This window comes from Neodiprion fabricii, chromosome 3 (genome assembly GCF_021155785.1).
Source record: "Neodiprion fabricii isolate iyNeoFabr1 chromosome 3, iyNeoFabr1.1, whole genome shotgun sequence".
Taxonomy (NCBI): Eukaryota; Metazoa; Arthropoda; class Insecta; order Hymenoptera; family Diprionidae; genus Neodiprion; species Neodiprion fabricii.
This window is the reverse complement of record NC_060241.1, coordinates 20,882,043-20,903,584: the sequence shown is the minus strand read 5'-3', so window position 1 is coordinate 20,903,584 and position 21,542 is coordinate 20,882,043. Positions and strand designations below refer to the sequence as shown.

Here is a 21,542-nt window from a genome sequence, read left to right as displayed (position 1 = left end):
GAAACTTCATAAATAGGCACATGTTATATCTCACGTCTTATACTCTGTCGAAGAATTGAGTATTTTTTTTAACCATTATTCGCTAACCGAATTTACAAGGTCTTAAGGTACATTCGATAATAACTATGCTTTAGTTTACTTTTCTGTACTATTCGTTTTGCAAGAAGCAGTGACAGATGGAAGGGGAGATAGGATAAGGAAAGGAATATAACAAATGTATCTTCCAATACGAACGTGTGTATATTTAAAACTTGTATAGAAAATAGATATCTGATTTAATTCAGCAGCGCTCTGATCTTGATATTTGTAAAACGGAGGCTCTGTAGCGCGTTGAAGTATTTTTAAGGTTGAACACCTCATTAATTTGCTTCAATTACTTGATCAGAATTTAGTTAGTTATTGCACATGTCTTTTGTAACGTGTATTCATGAATTCCATGGATTACGATCGTCAATTAACGTTCCACCTAGTACCTCGTTAATATTTGTGACATATGGATTGCACAAATTATATCTTCGATTATTGTCGAAATATCTCTTCACGGCAGTAGGATGCTATAGTAATTCTTGACCGACCGAATAAAATATCACTTATTTTCGCATTATGTCTTACGACAAATACTATTATTTTACATATTACTCAAATAAAGTCGCATAATCAAACACAAAAATCTTTTTACCACTTGCTTGCTGTACAACACAGTAAAAGCCACGTACAGCTCGAAAAGTTTTCTGATCTCTAGTGTTAGGATTAAATTTACAAAAGCTACTAGCTAGGTAATGTCTCTCCTTGACACGATGTTGCTAATTGTAAGATATCAGATCCCAACAGCAAGACAGCAAAAACTTGATCAAAAATAGGGAAGGATGATTTTTTTTTTGTTAGTGTGCAGTTTCTTAGCTCATTTGTCATAAATGACATTTAGTTTTTATGAAACTTGTCATAAAAATCTCTTAGCTTGTAAGTTGACGCGCGTGAAAAGCTAGCGGTGCAAGCCGGAAGTTAGGATACAATTTACAAGTTATGAACAGCTAACTGCGTTGACCGGGCGACATAGCATTGGGATTTCATAATAGCAATAAAATTCCCACTCGAACACACCTAGCCGGAAAAAATATCAGCTCGGGGCTGAACGTCTTTATATACAGTCAACGCCAACTGTAACCCTCGTAGTTTGCAAACATTGACTTATAAAGGCTAAACAATTGAATTATTTATAATAACTTAACGACGCAAGTCGCGACCCACGAAGCTCTGTTAGGAAGGAGACTGAAGTCTTGTTCTTAGTCCACGAAAAAAAGAGAGCCAATTGCGGTTACAAAGTTCGGTAGTACCGAAGAAGATTCAGAAATTTCGGGGAATGCGCCTTATTGCGTTTGGTTACGTGGATCAGATGGTTAGACAAAATATACCGACAATTTACTTGGATCTTTCAGATCCGAGATCGCACTGCAGATTGCACTGACGAGGAAAGTATCGCAGGTCGATCTCTCCGATTTTGGTCTATTTCATATATATTGTTGCAGTGCATCGAAAACCAAGCGACACGCATTATTCAAACCGGCCATAAAACACCTTAAGGAGGTGAAAAGGATCCTCAGAGACGGGCACCCAACGGGGCGATGTCTTGATGCGCTCGACGTATTTGAATGAAACCAAGGCTGAAATGTTTCTGTCACTGCGACATATGTTATATGAACTAGATTAAAATCGGAGAGATCGAACCGCGATATATTACTTGTGAGAAGTTCTCTTAATCCGATTGGGACCGTAAAAACGTCGTCGTATCCATTCCACGTTTATAAGCTTTATGGTCGTACATTACTCAGAAATTCGGATCTGCCACGCTGCGAGCGAAATTGGGCCCACTTTTGCAGGACAACTTCCGGCTCCTCCTAAATCTTATATCCTGGTGCGATCTTACAAAATTAACGATCTAATTCCCTATTTATTTCTTCAATAAATTATTGATATGAAATTTGTATCCTTAGCTAATAACTCCTGTAGCTGTTCTTCGAATATACTATCTACGCAATACTTTTTTCTTCTTATCATACCTTTATATCTGTTCGTTGTTCTTCTATTAGTTATTTTCAAAACTTTTTTTTAATACTCGCGTTATACACATATTTTTGTATCTTATTTATAAAAATAATATTCGTGAGCCTGTGATGTGAAAAAAAATGGTTAAATCTTCTTTGACCTAATCGATTAATTAATAAACGTTTTGAAATTTATTAAGGTAGTTGAAAATACACGATGTAGGATAAAAAATGTTGCGTTACTTCGACAAATGATTTGCTCGTTATTATTACAATATACCGTTTACAGCATAATTATTAAAAAGATAACTTGCCAGTCAAGTTTTTTCATCCAGATGTCTTATTCGCCGAACTAATACATCGATCTTAAATCGTCCAGTTAGAATTTGACATTTTTCCGAATTCTAAAGATGGAATTATTACTACGGTACGTGGTTAAAACCGTAGCAACTCAATTGACGGAAATTAAGAATTCCTGCTCACTTTCTTTTGTGGCTCGTCTTAATTCCATCGCAAGTAAATAAAAGTGCGATCTTTCCGGGCATATTTCTCTATATTCAATTAAATACAATACGTTTCTACTTTAATATACAATACAGAGGATCTCAAACTTGTCGGAATATTCTGAGTATCGACAGCTATATTTCAAAGACTACCTGGCAGTTCGTAACGGAATGTATATTGTATAATTCGCTGTTAATGATCACAATGCAACTTTATAGCAACGATCCCCCCCCCCAAGGAGTCACGGTCGTCGTTACAAAATGCAGATTAATTTTTTTACTTCTACTATGTTCAGTATTCTCATAAAAAAATCAGACTTCTAACATTTGTTACACGATGTTAAAAAACAGTCTGAACTTTCTTTTCAATTCAACAAAGTTTTGACACCTTTGTTTTTTCTTTTTTTTTTGTTGTACCGATAATAATGTGATTGACGAGAGCAGGTGTGAAAACAAAATTGCAAAGAAGCACTGCATTTCAGTTTATTTCATTCTATCGAATGACTTTGACTTATCGTTAGTTTAACATTCCGACGTGACAAATTTTAAACCTGGCGACTATCAAACCGGTGACTACCGGTTAATTCGACTGGAATTTCTAATACTGTTATACACCTTTATAAAATTGATGTCATTAATCTGGAACTTCGAAAGTAATGTCTATCTAAATTTGCATACCAAGATTTTTTTTTTTTTGTGAAACTCTGCGATTAAGGCAAACCAAAGCCACATTTTGTACCGCTACATATTTGAAGTGTAGATTCGGCTGCCTATCTGCTGGCATTGAGCAGCGAATTTCACAAAAACACTGGCAGGTAAAATGCATAAACATCAAAACCTTCCGGCTGACTTTTTTGTGATTCAAAATGAAATGCGAGTTCGATTCTATACGAATTATGCAAAGATACAATGACTCCCAATTTCTCACGTCGGCTGCATCGGCATTCATTGTCTAATTCGCATAGAATCGAGCTCACATTTTGTTTCGGAGCAAAAAAAAGTTAGCCGGAAGTCCAAGGCATTAATGAACATTATTTGTCACGGAGTTATCACTACTCCGTGATTAGTGTACACTTGGGGACAATGAATCTGCGATGGCTAATTTTTTACACTAGACGGTTATGTTGGCAACGCAGAGAAACCTACAGCGCCAAACGGCCGAGCGCGGAACTAACTCAATCTCAATAAACATAACATAACCCATGACCGCCGATTCTAATCTTAGAATACTGCGGGCATAATGACTTGTTGGATTTATACGTATTCTAAGGTTAGATTCGACGGTCATGGGTTACGTTATGTTTATTGAGATTGCGTTAGTTTCGCGCTCGGCCGACTGTGGCGCCGTAGATTTCTCTGCGTTGCCAACATAACCGTCTAGTGTAAAAAATTAGCCGTCTCAGATTAATTGTCCCCGAGTGTACATGAGTTTTACACGAGCGTCGAGACGTGATATCTGATAATCGTTGCAATCAGCGGTCACGTGATGTAAGGATTACACGTATTACATGCAAAGAAAACTTTATAAATTTTATAATCCCCAATAAACGATGTGGTATAAATATATCGTTTATTGGCACGACGTACTCCGACCATAATTATTGTATCATACACGAGTCCACGTTAGCAGGTATACAACGCGTCAATATAGTTCATTCTATACGTACGTTTTCACCAACATACCCAAATATATACCTATATATATAACATCACATACATACATATGCACACATGCATACACAGTGCCGAAAGAGTCTCGCGGTCATTGTATCGTACACTCGCAGCACTGCTGCGTGAAAGAGAGACACTTTATAACGCAGGAATCTGGCTCCTCGTCTTCGACGAGTTTCTTCTTCCCGTCCACGACGTCGAATTGCTGGCCGTTCTTTTCGATCTTCGGTTTCGGTTCCGGCGAGGGCAGAGTGTCGATTATCGGGATGGCCTCTTCGATCGCCTCCGTATCCGCCGTCGACCTCGAGATCTTCGCCGTTCCCGTCGGCGAATTCTTGCCGGCTCGAGGATCGTCCGGGATATCGAAGCCAGGAGAAGGCGGACTTGACGTCCTCAACGGCGGTGGCGGAGAATCACCGGACATCATAACACTGAAGGAGAAAAAAAATTGTTTTCCAATTATAATCGATATTGAAACACGAAAGGCGATTGGAAATATTATCGGTAAAAATAGAGAAAAAAAGCAAAGGATGAAGTCGAAGTTTTTAACGTTAGCGTAACGATGATCTTTTATGGAATAGATAAATAGGTGACTATTGTTATTTTATAATTTTGTAAGGATAGACCGGATTTGATTAAACCATACATGTTATACTCCGGAATCAAATATACTCATGCTCGTATTTTGCTAACTCGAATACTTCACAATTATTCTTAAGGCCGTAGAGTGTTGAAAATATGTGCGATCGGGTCTCGACGGGGATTTTACTCAAAATTGGTTTAAAGTTTTCTCATTCCGAAGAACTAATCTACGCCAAATGTTAGGTCCTGCCCAAAACTATAATTGGAATAATCTTGAGAAAAGTGGTTTATCGATTTCTATTTTCATCTTATTTCCGAAGCCATTAATTTGATGACAGATGCGCAGAAAATACGTAAAAGAGAGAAGTTGCGGAACTATCCTAGAAGGTTATTCGTAGTGAATACATTTTCACTAAATTTTTTTGCGAAGTACGGATAGTGTTAAGATGTCTTTTATCTGCCGTCTATGACAAATGACAAAATGTTGCATTCGCCGTCTTTTAGGCGTCTTTCGGTCAATGAGTGAAAGAAACGTATCTTTCAGGCGTGGTTTTATGTTGCAGTCTCGATGCCTCAAAACGGTCCAACAAAGACGTCTTTGTGACGTTTTTTAAGATTGTATGTAACACGCAATTGTGTTTAAGAGTTGAAAAAAACTGTAGATAGTTTTATTCTACTCTACATGCAACGCCGAATACAGATATGTAAAAAAAAGTTTTTTTTCACCCAACAATAACGTCCAGAAATTTGATAAATGATAAACTTATGATCAACTAAAAAAGTGCCGAGTATCAAATGAGTAAATTCATGCATGTGGTATTGAATATGCAGAGATTTTACCACGTGGCAAAAATAATTGCGATTATTGTTCGTTTCAGCTGACGACGGCAGAAAGTCTGCGAAGTCGAGTTGCTGCACAACGTAATAATGCAGAGTAGTTATACGTATATTATATCGAGTTACAGCTGAGCTGTTCATATAATTGAAGTCGCACGTGAGATTAAAGCCGGTGTCTACCAGTTGCTTCTCCATTTTCTAGAGAATAATCCTGCCTGTCTTAAATTTCAATTTCGTAGCTGCGAATTCCTCATTTTGCGAAGTTCAAGGGAAGCGATAGAATTCTCAATACGGAAAAAATATAACGAAATTCTCGTATACGCGACGTTTCTTCGAGATGGGAGAAAATACATATGCGAAAACATATTGCGATATGTTTGTTAATAAATCTAAACCAATTGACTCCAATTGCGTATTAATTGGATTTAATTGACCTGAATTGAAGATAACTAATTTAAAACAGTAGCCGCGCATAAGTTTGGATTTAATTGTAATTGCGGAAGAATTATTTATTTTAATCACCCGGAAAGAAGCAAAGGGAATATCGAGATAAATATCCCATAACAATAATAACAAAGAAGGTCTAAAATAACCGAACTATCGCGTTTGGCTCTTTCAAATGAACACAAACTTTGTCAATAATATTGTATTAATACTGTTAAGATAAATCGGGAAAATACGTAAAGTGGTGAGATAAAAACAAAATTGTTACCTAACAGAGATTTAGGCTGGAGCTTCAACATGAAATAAGTTGAAACACACAAAACGATTCCGCCTCTGCAATATTATGGATATTAACCGTTTGGCACTGCGAGTCGGAGAAATACAAAGGTCATAACCATACGCATAAAGATGCAATTTAGGTGACAGATATTGATAGCTCTGGTTATTAAAAAGAAACTGAGTGCGTTCATCTTGTCATACGTTTCAAGCCATTGGTCAAATTGATATCGATGTATTAAATATTATTCATTAAATTCGAGATAAAACGTCGTCATGTTATTAATCCTTAGACTTCAACTCCACTTTAATTAAAATCAAACCGTTATTGGTAGAGAAATTAAGTTGAGGATGAATTTCGTTCAAGTTAAAGCCGAAAATGAGGCGATCAATTGAGGTGAATAAGTGTGATTTATAAACTGCCGAATTGATTTAATTCCACAGCATTGCCAGCTCAAAGTATTCTGAATTAACTTGGACGATTGTAAATAGAAGACAATCTGGAAATTGTATTCCGAGTTGATTGGTATTAATGAAAGTGATTGACAATTTTAATGCGGTTCATAAACTCGCTTATTCATTTATTCATCTGCAATGATAAACTCAACGGTAAAGAAAGTAGATAGTCGACATAGTTTGGCATATTTTCCAAAAAGAAAAGGTCGGCTTATAATTGATCGCTACTTGTATTTGACATTTCATAAATATATATGCTTATTATAAAAAAAATCTACTTTTACCACACATCGCGAGAAATTTACAGTCCTCAACAATTTTTGTTTCTAACCACAAGATAATCAGTGATTGAAATAACTCATTGTCTTACTGTTTTGCTAGTGGTGATAATTCCAACTCAAAACTATGTTCAAATTTGGAACGGTTATACGAAATCATTGACGATTCCGGTGAGAAAAAAAAACTTGCTTTGTCAACATAAGCGAATTATTGAACAGCGTGTATGGAACATTGAATGCTTACTGTGTGCCACAGACGAGAGACTTTGATATTTATGTAACACGTATCTTGCGGGTCCGTAAAGCATAAGGAGAGTAATTTAGTACGGGCGGTGCAGTTCTAAATATGACATTTGAAACCAGCACAGGTGTATCGTATTCCGAAGCAGATGTTCTGTTAGCATCCGAGCTCTGCGTCTGTTTTCGCACGATAATTACTTCGGATTCGATATCTCGGAGTATGAAAATCATATTGATAAAAGAGTTTAGATCAAGCTAATTTTTCTGTCACACTGTGCATCATTATAATCGTTATTGTATGGGGAATTCCAATAGTAGTTGGGTCGAAGTTAGCAACGGTAAGTGCATGGCGAAGTGTTGAGGAAAAATCATTTCATTGAATTTCAGATAACTGTGAGGTAGTGAAATAACGATTTTCCTAAAAATTCATGTCGTCAAGCTTAACGTTGCGAACTTGGATGAATTCATGAATTTCATGCCGCTTCAATCGGCCGACTCCGGATTTCAAGGTGTGGAAAAAAATACATTCTTCGATGCCTGTGGCTCGGAATCGCGAAACCGTATCAAAATAAATTAAACGGACGTTAAATATAAGGGCGATGAAAAAATCGAACAACTGTTCCGATTAATAAGACAATGAAACGAAATTAATAGAACGCAAAATAAATTTTTCTCATTTGTTGACTTAAAAATCTTATTCTGAAATAAGCAAATAACAAGTTTCATGATTTATTTCAAAAGGATTATGAAACGATGCAACTTTCGTCCACTTTAATTCTTTTCTTGATGCGACTTGGAGATTTTGATGCACGTGAAAATTTAATTGATTAATGAAATTCAAGATTGCATTGTTTGTGTTTTGTTTACACGATGTTGCATGAAAAAAATTTACATGAAATTTCAATCTTTCACAATTACAAAAAGACATTTTTACAAATACAAAACGATACAAAATACCGGAAGTGTCAACGGAAACTTACATATCGATGTTTTATTCCAGATCGCTTGGAAATGATTAAAATTCTAATAATTCGTTAGATTTTACTCTGCGATAACGTATTTACTATTCAGAATTTTTGTTTTTCTCTTTCAATAGTAACTTTAATACGACGATTCGTTGATTATAACCGATATCGATGCAATATCGCGAGGTTATGCATATATTCAACGATACCCACCACGGTAAGAAAAAAAGTGTTTCGGTGACCTCATAGAAAATAGTCTTCCGAAGAAAATGAGTCTCGTAGAGTTAAATCGAATGAATCTATTAGATTTTCTCGGCACCTTGTGCGCACTAATTCGTTTGGATTTACGTTGATGGTTACGTAATTGTATATGATACGAAGTACAGTAAAAAAAAAGCGTCTCATCCTACAAGCACCGTGATAAATCGAAAATAGTAACGTCGTCGTAAACGTTACGATTTGCGCAATATATGATATGGAAGTACGCAAATCTAGTCGAATAAACCGGGAGAAAATCTTCTCTCTTTTATCACGCGAAGTCGTGTGCATAATATAGATACGGTTTAAAATTCTCCGGCGATTAGTTTACCCAAGTATCTCCTACAGGTATTCAAACGGAACGAAGACAGGCTGACGTATCGCATCGTTACTTCGCCCGGAGTCCTGTTATTTTAATATCTATGCGCATATAACATTCTCGTTCCGTTAACGGCTCGTGGCATATGAATACTACGTCATAAGTATTTACATCGAGTGTCTTCTATCGTCGGTAAAAATAAACGTATAAAGGAATAATTAACGGTTCTCAATGAATTCAGTGATAATTTTATCGGAGATCGGATCGTTGGTTGATGGAATAAGTTCCGTCTACAAACATCGATAGAATCCGATACAAGTTAGAAAATTCAACGGTTTCTTTTCAATAAATATACATTCAATGTGACTAAAGATGAATACAGAAATGATATTGAAATTCGGGAATTTGAAATTGATTTTGTTTGTAATTTTTTTTATCCGAAATCCGTTGCTAATGATTTCCAGCTTTGATACAATTTCATGGATGATGTTCATGTGTGTATGTGAAATTTCGAACGATCGTAAGCTTTGCGGAAAACCCCAATAAGAAGGTATCGATGAGCAGATGAAACATGGTTACAAGCTCTACTATAGCAAGAATTTAAATAGTAAACTTGAGGGTAAATATTACCCTGAATTTAACACACGATGAGAACATGTAACTGTAAACTTGGGTTTTCGAAAAACTTAATCAATCGAAACTTGAGATAAATCGATATTCGATTCCAAGTTTGAAAAGCAAGTAGAATTGCGCAGCGTCGAGATAGTTCTGGTGGAATCAGGGTAAAAAATTACTTTCACCGAAATATCTTGCGCGGATCGTACCGTGCAATGTTTTGCTCGTGATTGAAATTCCCGCCGATTGAACGAGGAAAATCTAATGTATACCGCAATTGTATGAATACAGGTATTATAGGCACATTAGGTACTTTATGTAATACAATGTAAACATGGGATTTATGCGTAACTTCGTAAGAATTCTATCGCATAGTTTATAATACAACTACGTGTAATTATTGTTTAAACCAGATTTTTTCCGTCCGTTTACTGATACTTGTCTGTTGTAATAAAAAAAAATGTTGTACTACACTTTCTTTCTCTTTAAATTAACTAAACTCGATAATGTGATGAGACATTTTGCAATAATAGATCGAAAGTACTGTTTGTTTGGTTACAAGTTGTATATTCAATGAACGTAGAACATTCGATTGATTCGACAGTAGCAAAACATTCTTCTGGTAACGGATAAAAAGCTGAAAATTGCCGTTTTCGCAACTATTTTTCAAAAATTCTAGCGAGAATTTTTGTACAATCGTAAAACGTAGATTCGTATATTCCATGACGAATGAGACAATATGAAAACGTGAAAATCTGTGCTGAATTTTAAGTACTGATTTAAAACTGTAGAGTCCAAGTTACTGATAATTGATTCCAGAATTAGTGAACACCTTGTATAACACCTTGCATACTAATATAATAAATCAAGTGCTGAAATCGTGAGTCGTATTTCTTCGAAATACGTGCGGTAAATTAAAATATGTTTTTACCAAAATACCGGAGAATAAATACTGTCCGTAATCATCTTATACGCAATGTACGTCTATAAACTACAAAGCGATAAATTAGCAAAGTTTATGTTCTCGTCTAAGCTAAGAAGAAATATGTTTATTATTTAACACTCAATACACCGTTTCTTCGCACATATCTAATGTATAATTGCCACTGCTGAGATTTCATCAATAAAAGTACAGAACAAAGAAATTGTGACGTGAGAGTATCAAAAGTGCAATTGAATCAGTTAATCAAGTGTGCTTATCGAACGAATAGTTTTTGAAAATTGAAAAATGGCATTGCTTTAAGCACATCTTTGATCTAACTTGTATCAAAATAATGTGCTGTCATATAAATCACAGAGAAGTTCCATCGGAATGGTAAAAAAACTCGAGTTTCATTAGGATTGTGCGATTAATCGGTTTTTCAATTTATCATTTTTTCGGTTAATCAATTCCGTATATATTTCTTACTCTTATTTGAGTTTGGCGTTTCACCATATATATATATATATATATATATATATATATATAATTGTAAGTAAATTCGCAAAGGGAAATCCCATCGGGTGATTAGCCTCGAAGATACATCTCATCGTGTGTGTATATATATATATATATATATATATATAGGCATCAGTTGTTGAAAGTGACGTTAAGCAGAAGACGCGACGATCCGAATCAAGATTCCATTCGGCGACGGCCTGAGGTCAAGAACGTCGGAGGTCAAAAGTGCGTTAGGATATGTTTTATACATCTCAAGTGGCATTAATAATACACACGTCTGGCCGTTATAAACGAGACCGACACTTCTAAACTAATATTGGGTTTATTTTTACGCCTGCACGAACCTCTGAGGTAATTAGAGACTTGACCGATTATCCCGGTTTTCACTCCATCCGCACCAAAACAGTCTATATATTTTTTCTCTTATTTTCTTTAACGAACTGCTTGTATTTGAATATTTTTAAGAACGATCGCGACAGGCAAGATGGGCGAACGGTGATAACGAGTAAAACAATAAATTGGCCACAGTCGAACTGGTTATACAAATGGTGAGAATATCTTCGAACAACGAAGCTATTCGAATAGAAAACTTGTTCGATATACACGCAGAACGATAATGATACCGACAGTAGTTTCAACGAAGTAAAAATGACAGAGATTGCGGTAAGAATTCGTTCCAACTATTTTCAAGTTACATTCGCAGATGTACTTTGAAATCGTTGAATAAGACAGTCCCGCTAATTTTATTCTCAAAAAAAAAAAAAAAAATTAAATCTCATAATATATTCCATAGGGTCGAATCGAACGAAATAATTTCTCCGATTCGGTTAACAGTGTTGATCGAGGAGCAATAATCAAATACCAATCGGTTGGTTGATTGGCCAAGTTTTCACTCAATTTCCAGATACAAACAACCATAAGCGACGATTAAATTGAATCGTTTTAATCGGCAACGATAACCGATATGACATTGCCTAACGCGAGTAAAGCTAGGTAACGATCAAGAGCTTATTCAACGTGAAATTTGATAACAATACTAGGCCAACGAGGCGCGTCTGGAAGACAATGTAACATACGTAATCACGTAATACAGAATATATATACATATAACAGAGTCTGTGACAATGTGACCCGCGCAACGATCGGAGAACATGTCACGGCATTGAGAAAGAAAGCCTCGCGCATACCTGAACACGTGTGTTCGACTGGAGAGACGTGAAGGAAAAGGCGAAGAAGAATAGAGAACGAGGAAGAGAGAATAAAGGAAAAAAAAAAAAAAAATTCCCTAAGGTATTCACACATACCAACGAACCGTCATTATGGGATGCATTCTCGCCTCCTCTTCCTTGGTCAAAGACAGGTAAGACATCCTGGTCATAGTACGAAGACGCAGGCGTCTGTTCGTAGGAGTGATCGTGTAACAACGTACAGCAAAAGTTGCGTAGTTTTTTTTAGCTTCTCGTTACGTATAAAAAACTTTTACTTTCACAACCTCACTTTTGCGCTTTGCACTTCCATCGCAAATTGATTCGCTACGCCTTTGAAACAAGACCGTTCGGCGTTCACCGATATTCAGGAAAATTTACACCGAGAGCAGGGTTGTCCGGTCTCATTTTCGCACCCGTTACACGAAAAAATTAAATCACGCCTGAGCGCGTGACGGCATTTAGCGATTACGAGCGCGACGACCGCTCGACGCTCGAACCGAGACGCGAATGTCGCGAGAAGCGCCGTAGGATCCGAATTGGCCGAACTCACCGAAGCGACTACTTCGTGTCTGAACCGATACGTCTCGGAGTGACGAGTCTCCTTATCAGAGTCTCGTGTAATTCGGGGATTCCCTCCCCGCGGGAGAGTTTTTTCGATCACACGGAGCGGCGGGACGACTTCTTTCCAATTTTCTCGACTTCTGCTCACCGTTGCACTTTCATCTCTCGAACGTTTCGATCAGCCCCGGAGTTTAAACCGACGCGGATGAATCGGAAAAAGGCCTTCGCAGGCACGAGCTGTACCTATGAGTGCGGGAAATATTTTACAGCGGGGGAACAGGAATATTTCGGCAGCTGTTACGCCATCCCTGGATCACACCCTAAGCGCCCTTGGGACCTTGGGATAGGGAGACAATGGGCAGCCGTCACGTTACAGTTGCCCGCAGTGACTCTGTTTCGACACAGAAAACTTCTCTCTTCACTAATCGATACTATATTCCGACATTTTAGGTCCTTTTATTTGTTTCCACTTTTTTCTTTTTTTTTCGAATTAGAGAATGTTTGTTTCCAGTTTTTCTCTATCTTCTCACAGTCTTTTACTACGTGAATATGTCCAACACCGCGGACGTGAACTGCTGGTATTCGACGATCTAACGGTGCGGCGGTCGGGTTTCTTCACACGCGGTGGATGTGTGATTAAACGATTTAATTGACGGCAATCGAGTGACTGAGCTATCGGAAAAGGTCTCCTAGCTGCGGCTAATGCAGTATGTGGAATCTCGGGATCCTCGAGACGCGCGGCCCGGTTGCCGGTTAACGAAGAACTAACCGCCGTTGTTGCAGCGGCAGTTCTTTTACCGCCAGGGGCTCTCGCTTGTTGTCGATTCATTCTCAGTGCCGGGTTTTCGAAACCCTCGATAAATTTCGACGGCAGGTAGACGTACTAATACAGGGTGTCCACCAAAGGCGGACGATGAGAGAAATTTTTGGTCGTCGTTACTGCGCAGTCCTTAAACTATTGCCCTTTTCTGATATGGTCCTAGGTACAGAGTGGAAATGAATTTTAAAGTTTTAAGGAGAAAATCTATCATGTTTTACTATACGGGCATTCGAGCTGTACATATTTTCTTGTAACAATAATTAGATGTCTGACTGTGAGTGACAATAAATTGATGTTAAGGTAAAAATTTAGTAAACTAAACCAACAGATTCAATGATGCTATAACCAGAGAACGTAATATTGACAACTATAATCACATTGACGTTTTATTGTAATTTCAACAATATTTAAACCATTATCGTAACGATATGCATTTTACTAGAATTTTGTAATCACTGTAGGAAAATTTTTTTTCAATTCATACATATAATGAAATTGTACAATATCAGTTTTCTGCGTGACATAACGCGAGAAATTCTTTTCAGAATTTTCGGATTCACCAGGCGGTATTGGCACCCTGTCAGACATATTCTAAAAGTATTAGAGACGTAGACGAATCGAAACCTGGAACGAATTAACGTACAGCCCCCCAGCATCCCATTTTTTTTTTACAACGTAAATTTCGGAGTTAACACACATCGGACCGAAGAGTATTTTCGTAGGACCAAAAGTTTTAGTTGATTTTATAGTACGCGGAAAACAAAATGTTTTAAGTAATGTTTAAGAAGAGGTTTGGAACCACAATCCCATAGGTTTTGTTGCGATTGCGAAATCAGATCTATACGGTGAAATTATTTTGTAAAGATTGAAAAATAATTGTTCATTTGTTGTAACTGAAAACTTTGTACATTTTGTGAAGACGAAATATTGAATATACCTGAGTGTATACTGACCGATAGGAACGTATGTAAAAAAAAAAATAGTGTAGACATGATGTATAAATATTATTTCAATTGTTAGTCTTAAAAAAATACTCACAAAAATTAAATGAAAACTGCCTTTACACTGGACGATCCTCTTAACGCGTTGCGGAGAGTTTTTTTAACGGTACAAAAATTTCTTTTGTAGCTTTACGATATAAAGTATTATTTGATAGCGATAGTCAATCAATAGCTCTTATGATTTCGTAAATTTTACTAATCCTAATCCATCGAATAGATTTAGCGGACTGTGTGCAGCGATTTGATCGAACCTACCGTAGCGTATTTATTATTTTAATAATACTATGAAAAAAGCATTATTTGGTTAAAATGACTAAATTAAAATCGGGATTTCGTACCTATTTATAAGTATACTTTACTTAATAACATTTTTTTGCAATTTCGAAACAATTATTTCATTAATTTTGGTATTTACGACAAACTATTGCGTTTCCACCAGAAAGTTGTCCACAAAATGCGTCTACAAATTGCGTTTTCAAAAAAAGGAAAGAGTTTTTTCTGAGTGTATGGTGTACGTATAATTTTTTATTTCAAATGGGTCTTAGGGTGCCCCTTAATCCGAATCGCTCCGTGAGTGGAAACGACTCTGCTTGCGCTGCATGCATAAAAAAAAGGGTCCAATTGGCGAAGAAGCATAATTCTTCACGGTCATTGGTCAGTTCGAAATTACGAGAGACGGTACGGTATGTCTGCCCATATACTGCCTGCGCTTTCCAATTACTTTAAGCGTGTAGTTACGTCGTTAAAAAGACGCTGGCGTTTCAACCTAAAATTCCGTAGGATAAGTCGGGAGAAAGATCATCACACCGACCGAGTGTAACAAACCAAGAGAACGCAATGCAGAAATTCAGGCACCAAAACTTTTTTGCTGTATCGATTACAGCGTTCAGTGAAAATTTTCGCCAATGATTGAAGGATTGGTGTAACGATTGTGCATTCTCACATGAAAATTAAGAATGTACATATTTATACATATATTTGAAATACCCAACGTTTTAGGATCGGATGAATCAAGCGCGCGGATCAATTTATACAAGAATCAATCGGTCACATCGCCTGAAACAACAATTGGAGAAGGAGAAAAAGTCGTTTAAAAAACCTCCAGCAATGTTATTTGCGCCAACGATGGCCAAGACGAATGAAACGACACGCGTTCGATGGAATTGGAATGAATCTGAGCAATCTTGAACGACACAGTTCAAGATATCAAAAATTCTAGAAAAAGTTTTCATCATTCGAATCTCGAAAGTGATTCGGTGCTAGAGATTCGTTAACCGGTTTTCGTTACTCTCGTTCCAAGCATTTATTTCCACGATCCGAACGACTCGTTTTTAAATGAACAGTCCTACTACTGGAGGCAGAGTGCTTGAATACACGTACAGATTATGTACTTGGTATTTTCCGAAAAGACAATCGGCGACGAAGAGATTTTATTTCAATATCTAAGCTATTAAGTAATTTATTTAACGTATGCGAGAAAATTTTATCCTATTCGTTGAATATTTATTTCAACCCTTTCAATTTTTTTTTTTTTATTTTTTAGTTTTTTTTTTTTTTTTTTTTTGAGCAACAAAATTCATTGAAAGAAAAAGCAACTGAGTTACATTTTATGATCAGTATTACTATTTACACGGTAAACTGCACTGAAGTTATAGTTTCTCAGACAATATTTTAGTTTAACATATTATAAAAATATTTATCTTGACAATAAGATGTGGCTGTTCCTGCAGCTAAGTATATTTTGTTCTTGATGTTCGTATTCCAACATGCAGATCTTAGTTTCTCAGTGCAGAATCTACTAAATTTACTAAAATCGATGCAACGGTTGTTTGATTCAATTTTTTTGAAGTTTAGGTACGAAGGTTAAGAACTCGTGATAAATTTCAATGCATCAAATCCAATAAATAATTTTTGTAATACAGTTGCCTTCGGCTGAAAAAGAGTGTCGGTATCTTAATCAAATTCAGAGGTGTACCATCTTGACGTGTAATTTACATACGTCACTATGCTTGAAGTAATTTTAGCAATGCGGCGCAATCTAAAGGCTGAGAACTTTTTATATTTACGTATGAAATGCGAAGTAAGTTGAAAATTTTTTGTATACGTTTCTCAGTAGAATTTCCTAGAGTTCCGAATTTGAGGTGAACTCTCAACGTAATCCGCCTGTTAATTTGACATTCGAAATAATTTCACTTACGGTACTCGATGTATCGCAGGTGACGGAGTCGGGCTAGGATTATGGAGTTTTGTAATTGAGCTGAAATATTAAACAACTATCGCATTGATTGCATTGTAACCGGATATCGCGACGGGCGAAGCATAAAGGAATTCTTAGCAACGTTCTCCGACGCGGTAGGTGCGATAGCTTTTGATTGAGAGGCAGTATTGAAATAAAAATAAATAAATAATCAAACCGAAGATGAAAAGAAAATGTAAGGTGGAAATTATGGAAGATAAAAGACTTTGAGGTGTACGCATAACCACGTGATACTTTATTTGATGAGAATTATTTTATGCCAATTAGAGCCTACGACGTGTACGATCAATATTTAACTTCCCGATTCTCTGTTCTTACAGAAAAAAGGAAGTTATTGTAATCACTCCGAAAATGAAATGTTGAGTTTTACGCTAGTCTTCGACGTTGTGTAAAATAATTGTCGAATAACGATAAAATTTTTAAAAATAATAAAAATGATAACATCTTGAGAATGGATGAACGGAGTTGGTTAAAAATGGGTACTAGCGAGTTTTCTATGGTTGCTAGTCATAAATTTAAGGTGAATTGAGAAAAAACTGTATTTTTTTTTATCTCCAGCTCAAATATGGCGGTCCAAAGCCCGAGACGTGTCTAATTTTTCTGTATTGCGGTCTCTGAAAATCATTTAATTGCTAATCACGAATTTGGCATTCTGCTTCCAAAGTTCGGGTCAGATGATATTACATTACGAATATCGTTACCTGTTTCTACGCGAAATGCGTTTTAAAACGAGAAATTTATGATCTACCTAAACCCGCTTGTTAGATAATCGTTCGTAGGCGTTAAATGTCGAAGACAAATATTTTTCACGCAGCCATTTTCGGAATTATTTCACTTCTTCATACACCGATATCTCGAGATATTACGAACAATGCATAAGGTGTTGTATCATTTCGGTGAATGGATGAATGAGAGAGAAAATTTAACGATCCATATACATCCATTATTTGTACGTTTCCCGAATATCGAACGTCTCGTGCGAATTCGTTCGAGATGTTTCGTCACATTAGGAACTTGCAAAATTTACGTAAGACGTGTGTTTTTGGTTGGTACTCAATACTTGCAGCAGCAATGACAGCATCGTGTAAATAAAATAGCCACAAAAAGATCAAATTATGAACTCAGTTCCTATACCTACTCGACTTAATAGATTGTATTTTGGGTCCGATTGACCACCAATTCACGTCTCTTTGCGAAGGTGAACTGACGTGGGCGTCGCGATGTATAAAGATAATATTCGAGAAACGATTATCACCATCGTGTCCGCTAATTGATTAGATCATGCGGTAACAATCGTATTACTAGAATTAAGCGTATTCCTGATAACGTAACGATTAATACAAACCAAACCGTTGCGGTTCCAGGAATTTAATGAGCAAATCGTCACAATGACTTCAGATTATAAATGATCGACAATTCACTTCAGTGAAACGACAAATTTTACACACGTGCGGGCGCAAATTACTTTTTCTGCTCAACACTGAAACATTCTCACATACTTAAGCACTCGGAAAGACTTTGGTCACGGATTGAATATCACATTCTTATTTTTTGTCGACATCCAGCAGCAAAAAATTTTCCCTCAGATGTGCATAAATAAATCGTTTTGTACAACTTCAACGACAGAAATCGTATGATTAGTTTTTTTAGTGGTCTAATCCAAAATTTTGTCGATCAATTTACTTTTTGTTCTGGTTACAAACAACTCATATTAATTCGATGAAATTGAATGGTACAATTTGAGAATAATTACGTATCCGCATTTACTTTCAGTCATTCAGAAATCGGAAGGGACATTTTCAGAAATTTCAGTAAGAGTTGGGACTCTTTTTTACTGTGTTCAGTTGTGCACCATTCTTGGAAATATTGCGATAATTTTTTCTCGGTGGAACAATAAACTGATGTCAAGTTCTTACTTCGCTAAAAAATGTAGTAAACTAAACAAACAGATTTAACATTGCAAAAACTTTGAGAATATGTAGTATTAACAGCAAAAATTACACCAAATAGTTGATTGTATTCCATTTGTAACGATACCCGTATATCACAACAATTTTTTAACATCACTAAAACAAACGAAACTTTTCTCAGTTAACGTACCCGAGATAATAGAGTAAGGACATGTTCTCCTCCTTGCAGATGACCATTTTTGTAAAGCTATGAACCGCTTCCGGTTAATCCTTCCGGAGCAAGGTGTTACCACACCAGACGGTATCGATGTACTAATCATTCGCAACTAACTGATGCGATGCTTTAAAGTCGATCCCCGGGCGGCGTTGTGTGCCACGCAAATGGTAGGTAGAATTCGAACTGGCGAACTTGGCTGACTCCGAGGTGAAAACTGTTAGTGAGCCCACGAATTTGTTGCCCAAGGCAAAATGAAACAGCAGACTATTGACATTTGTTTACATACTTCGGGAACGGATAAAAGCGTAACTTCATTATTGGCCGAAACGGGAGATCGCATTAGTGACACTGAGAACGTAATAATGATGCTGCGATAAAAAATCCGCAAAATATTCGCAATAAATCGAGAATAAAAAAGTGGCGTGATTTCATTATTTTTAGTGCGACTAGAGCAATGAGTGGAAGCTCAAGTTCGTCACCCAACAGCGGGATGGGCTCGCACTCTTATTTCTAAGAAGTATGACTAGCTCCTAGTACGAGTAGATTCCGAATGTCATGCGTGTAATTTATTTTCATTTGCTGATCAAACGATCATAATTTTCAGCGATTTTCATCTCGATGCTGGGAGACTGATTCAGCGATTAGAAATGGATATCCTGTAATGAGCGCTCCGTTACAATCAGAGTTTTTCAATATTTAATTATCGACTGACTCTTTGTACAGAATATTCGGCGCGGGTATGAAAAAGACACGAACTACAATTAGTCGACTTTGACGTGAAAGGAGATAAGGCAAACATTTTCAAACATAGGTATATACAAAAATCGCGTGGTCGAGACGTCTTTCGGAACGTATTCTTATCTCATCCATTGACTTTACAAAAAAGAGTTTTTCTTATCTTCTTTTTTTTTCTCTCAGTATAATATCCGGGCTGGAATCTATAGCTCGTGCGAATCTTTTTGCGCGACGGTAATTATAGTGACGACGTAATCACTACTCGCTAATAACCTGAGTCGGAGTTTGAGTCTTTGACGCGAACTTCCAACAGTATAGACTCGTTGTTATACACACATTTCCAACACTAGTTTTGAGAGTCCGATTTTATGGAGCAGGTGTAAAATGCTCAGTTTCCAAACGGTGCGGTAAAACGACATTGGCGCATACTCACAACCGAAGTGCTCGATATTGTTACGCACTGTGTCATTAGCGTAAGTTATGTATTCATAGTTTACCATTGAATGTAAAATACCTAACCCCAACTTTCAGCCGAAAAGTTGACAATCAAAATGTTGATGCAGTTTTATCGGCAATGGAACTCAGGATAATACTTACCTGAAGGATTCTTTTATGAAAATCATCGATCCGGCAGGCGCACCTGGTGGGTTCAAGTATCTTGGGGTGAGGAAAAACCACAAAAATAAGGTGAAAGTATCGTTCTTAATTTTTGTTACAAACTATCCCGCCATACTCCCAATAAACCCGAAAAAATTTTTAAATCAGTCGGTGGGTGGAAAGGTTTTGCCAGACTTAATTATAATGCGGAAAAAAAAGTTTTAAGGTAACAGCTTGCAACAAAAATTAAGGACGATACTTTTACCTTATTTTTTTTTTTTTGTTTTTCCCCCACCCAGATCCTGCCAGATCAACGAACGATTCTCACAAAAGAGTTCCTTTAGGTAAGTATTTATCCTGAGTTTCAAGGATGATAAAACTACGTGACCATTTTGGTCGTCAGCTTTTAGACTATTTATGCAATGCCAATGGCAACTTCTGCTTCCTAAATCAAACTTTCCGCCACGGTGGTTGGAAAAAATAGCGTGTGTCACACGTCTGGATCGGTGATATCTGACTCGTGTGATTATAACGCTCACTATGGCTCATTAGCCCGGTCATTTAAGTAAAAAAAAAAGATAAGAGTTTTTGGGATTATTGTTGATAATAGGAAACCAACTGTGCCATAATTTGCAGAAATAAATAATGCCAATGAAAATAGGAAAAAAAAAAAAATAAATAAAACGGCGACGAAGGCATGGAACGCATTCTAATATTATAATTTTTTATTACAATTCCTGAAATCGAGACGGAATATGTCTGATTGTGGGAGGAAGGAGAGGTCATGCTTAGTTGGGTGTGAAAGTGAAACGAAGCGTTTTATTAACTCGATATCGCCACTCCAGGTCTGATTTTCTTTTATTGTAACTCTTAAATCACGACAGGAGTTCACTAACGTCGTAATATCTTTTTAATTTCATCAATTTCACGATATTCCATTTTTATCGTAGCTCGTTAAACATACCGTATACACATATATTACTAAGAAAAGGTAAAAAGATGAGAAATACAACAGTACCGAAATGAGCCTGAACGATAACAAATTTTAGAGTGTTCTCAAAGAATAAAATATCCACATCTTCCGGAGTTTGTCCGCAAAAACCGTGAGAATAGTTCTTCCTTTCGTAGAAATCAATCTACCGTAATTCTGGTGCACTAAAAATCATCGATTTGTATTGTTTTCTTCTTTTACATCGACAATCGAGAAAGTTAGAATGACGTTGAAATCTTCGAGGATAGAGATACGACATTGGATTTGCTGAAAATGAACACCCGGTATATACGTTATAACACGAAACTACGTACACAC

General features: G+C 36.7%; 1 protein-coding gene across 13 annotated transcripts in view; it reads right to left on the bottom strand.

Moving 5' to 3' along the window:
• Window positions 1-3,707: 3,707 nt before the first annotated feature.
• LOC124177149 overlaps window positions 3,708-21,542 on the bottom strand; it is a 35,913-nt gene continuing 18,078 nt past the window's right edge. For 11 of the 13 annotated variants that reach the window (XM_046559200.1, XM_046559210.1, XM_046559204.1 and 8 more), the window contains one exon: window positions 3,708-4,647. In XM_046559200.1, the coding sequence (XP_046415156.1) occupies window positions 4,308-4,647 (340 nt within the window). In that variant the 3' untranslated portion in view covers window positions 3,708-4,307. Of the gene's footprint in view, window positions 4,648-12,231; window positions 12,709-18,874; window positions 19,049-21,542 lie in introns of those variants that run through there. The other 2 variants (XM_046559212.1, XM_046559211.1) reach the window with 2 other exon arrangements.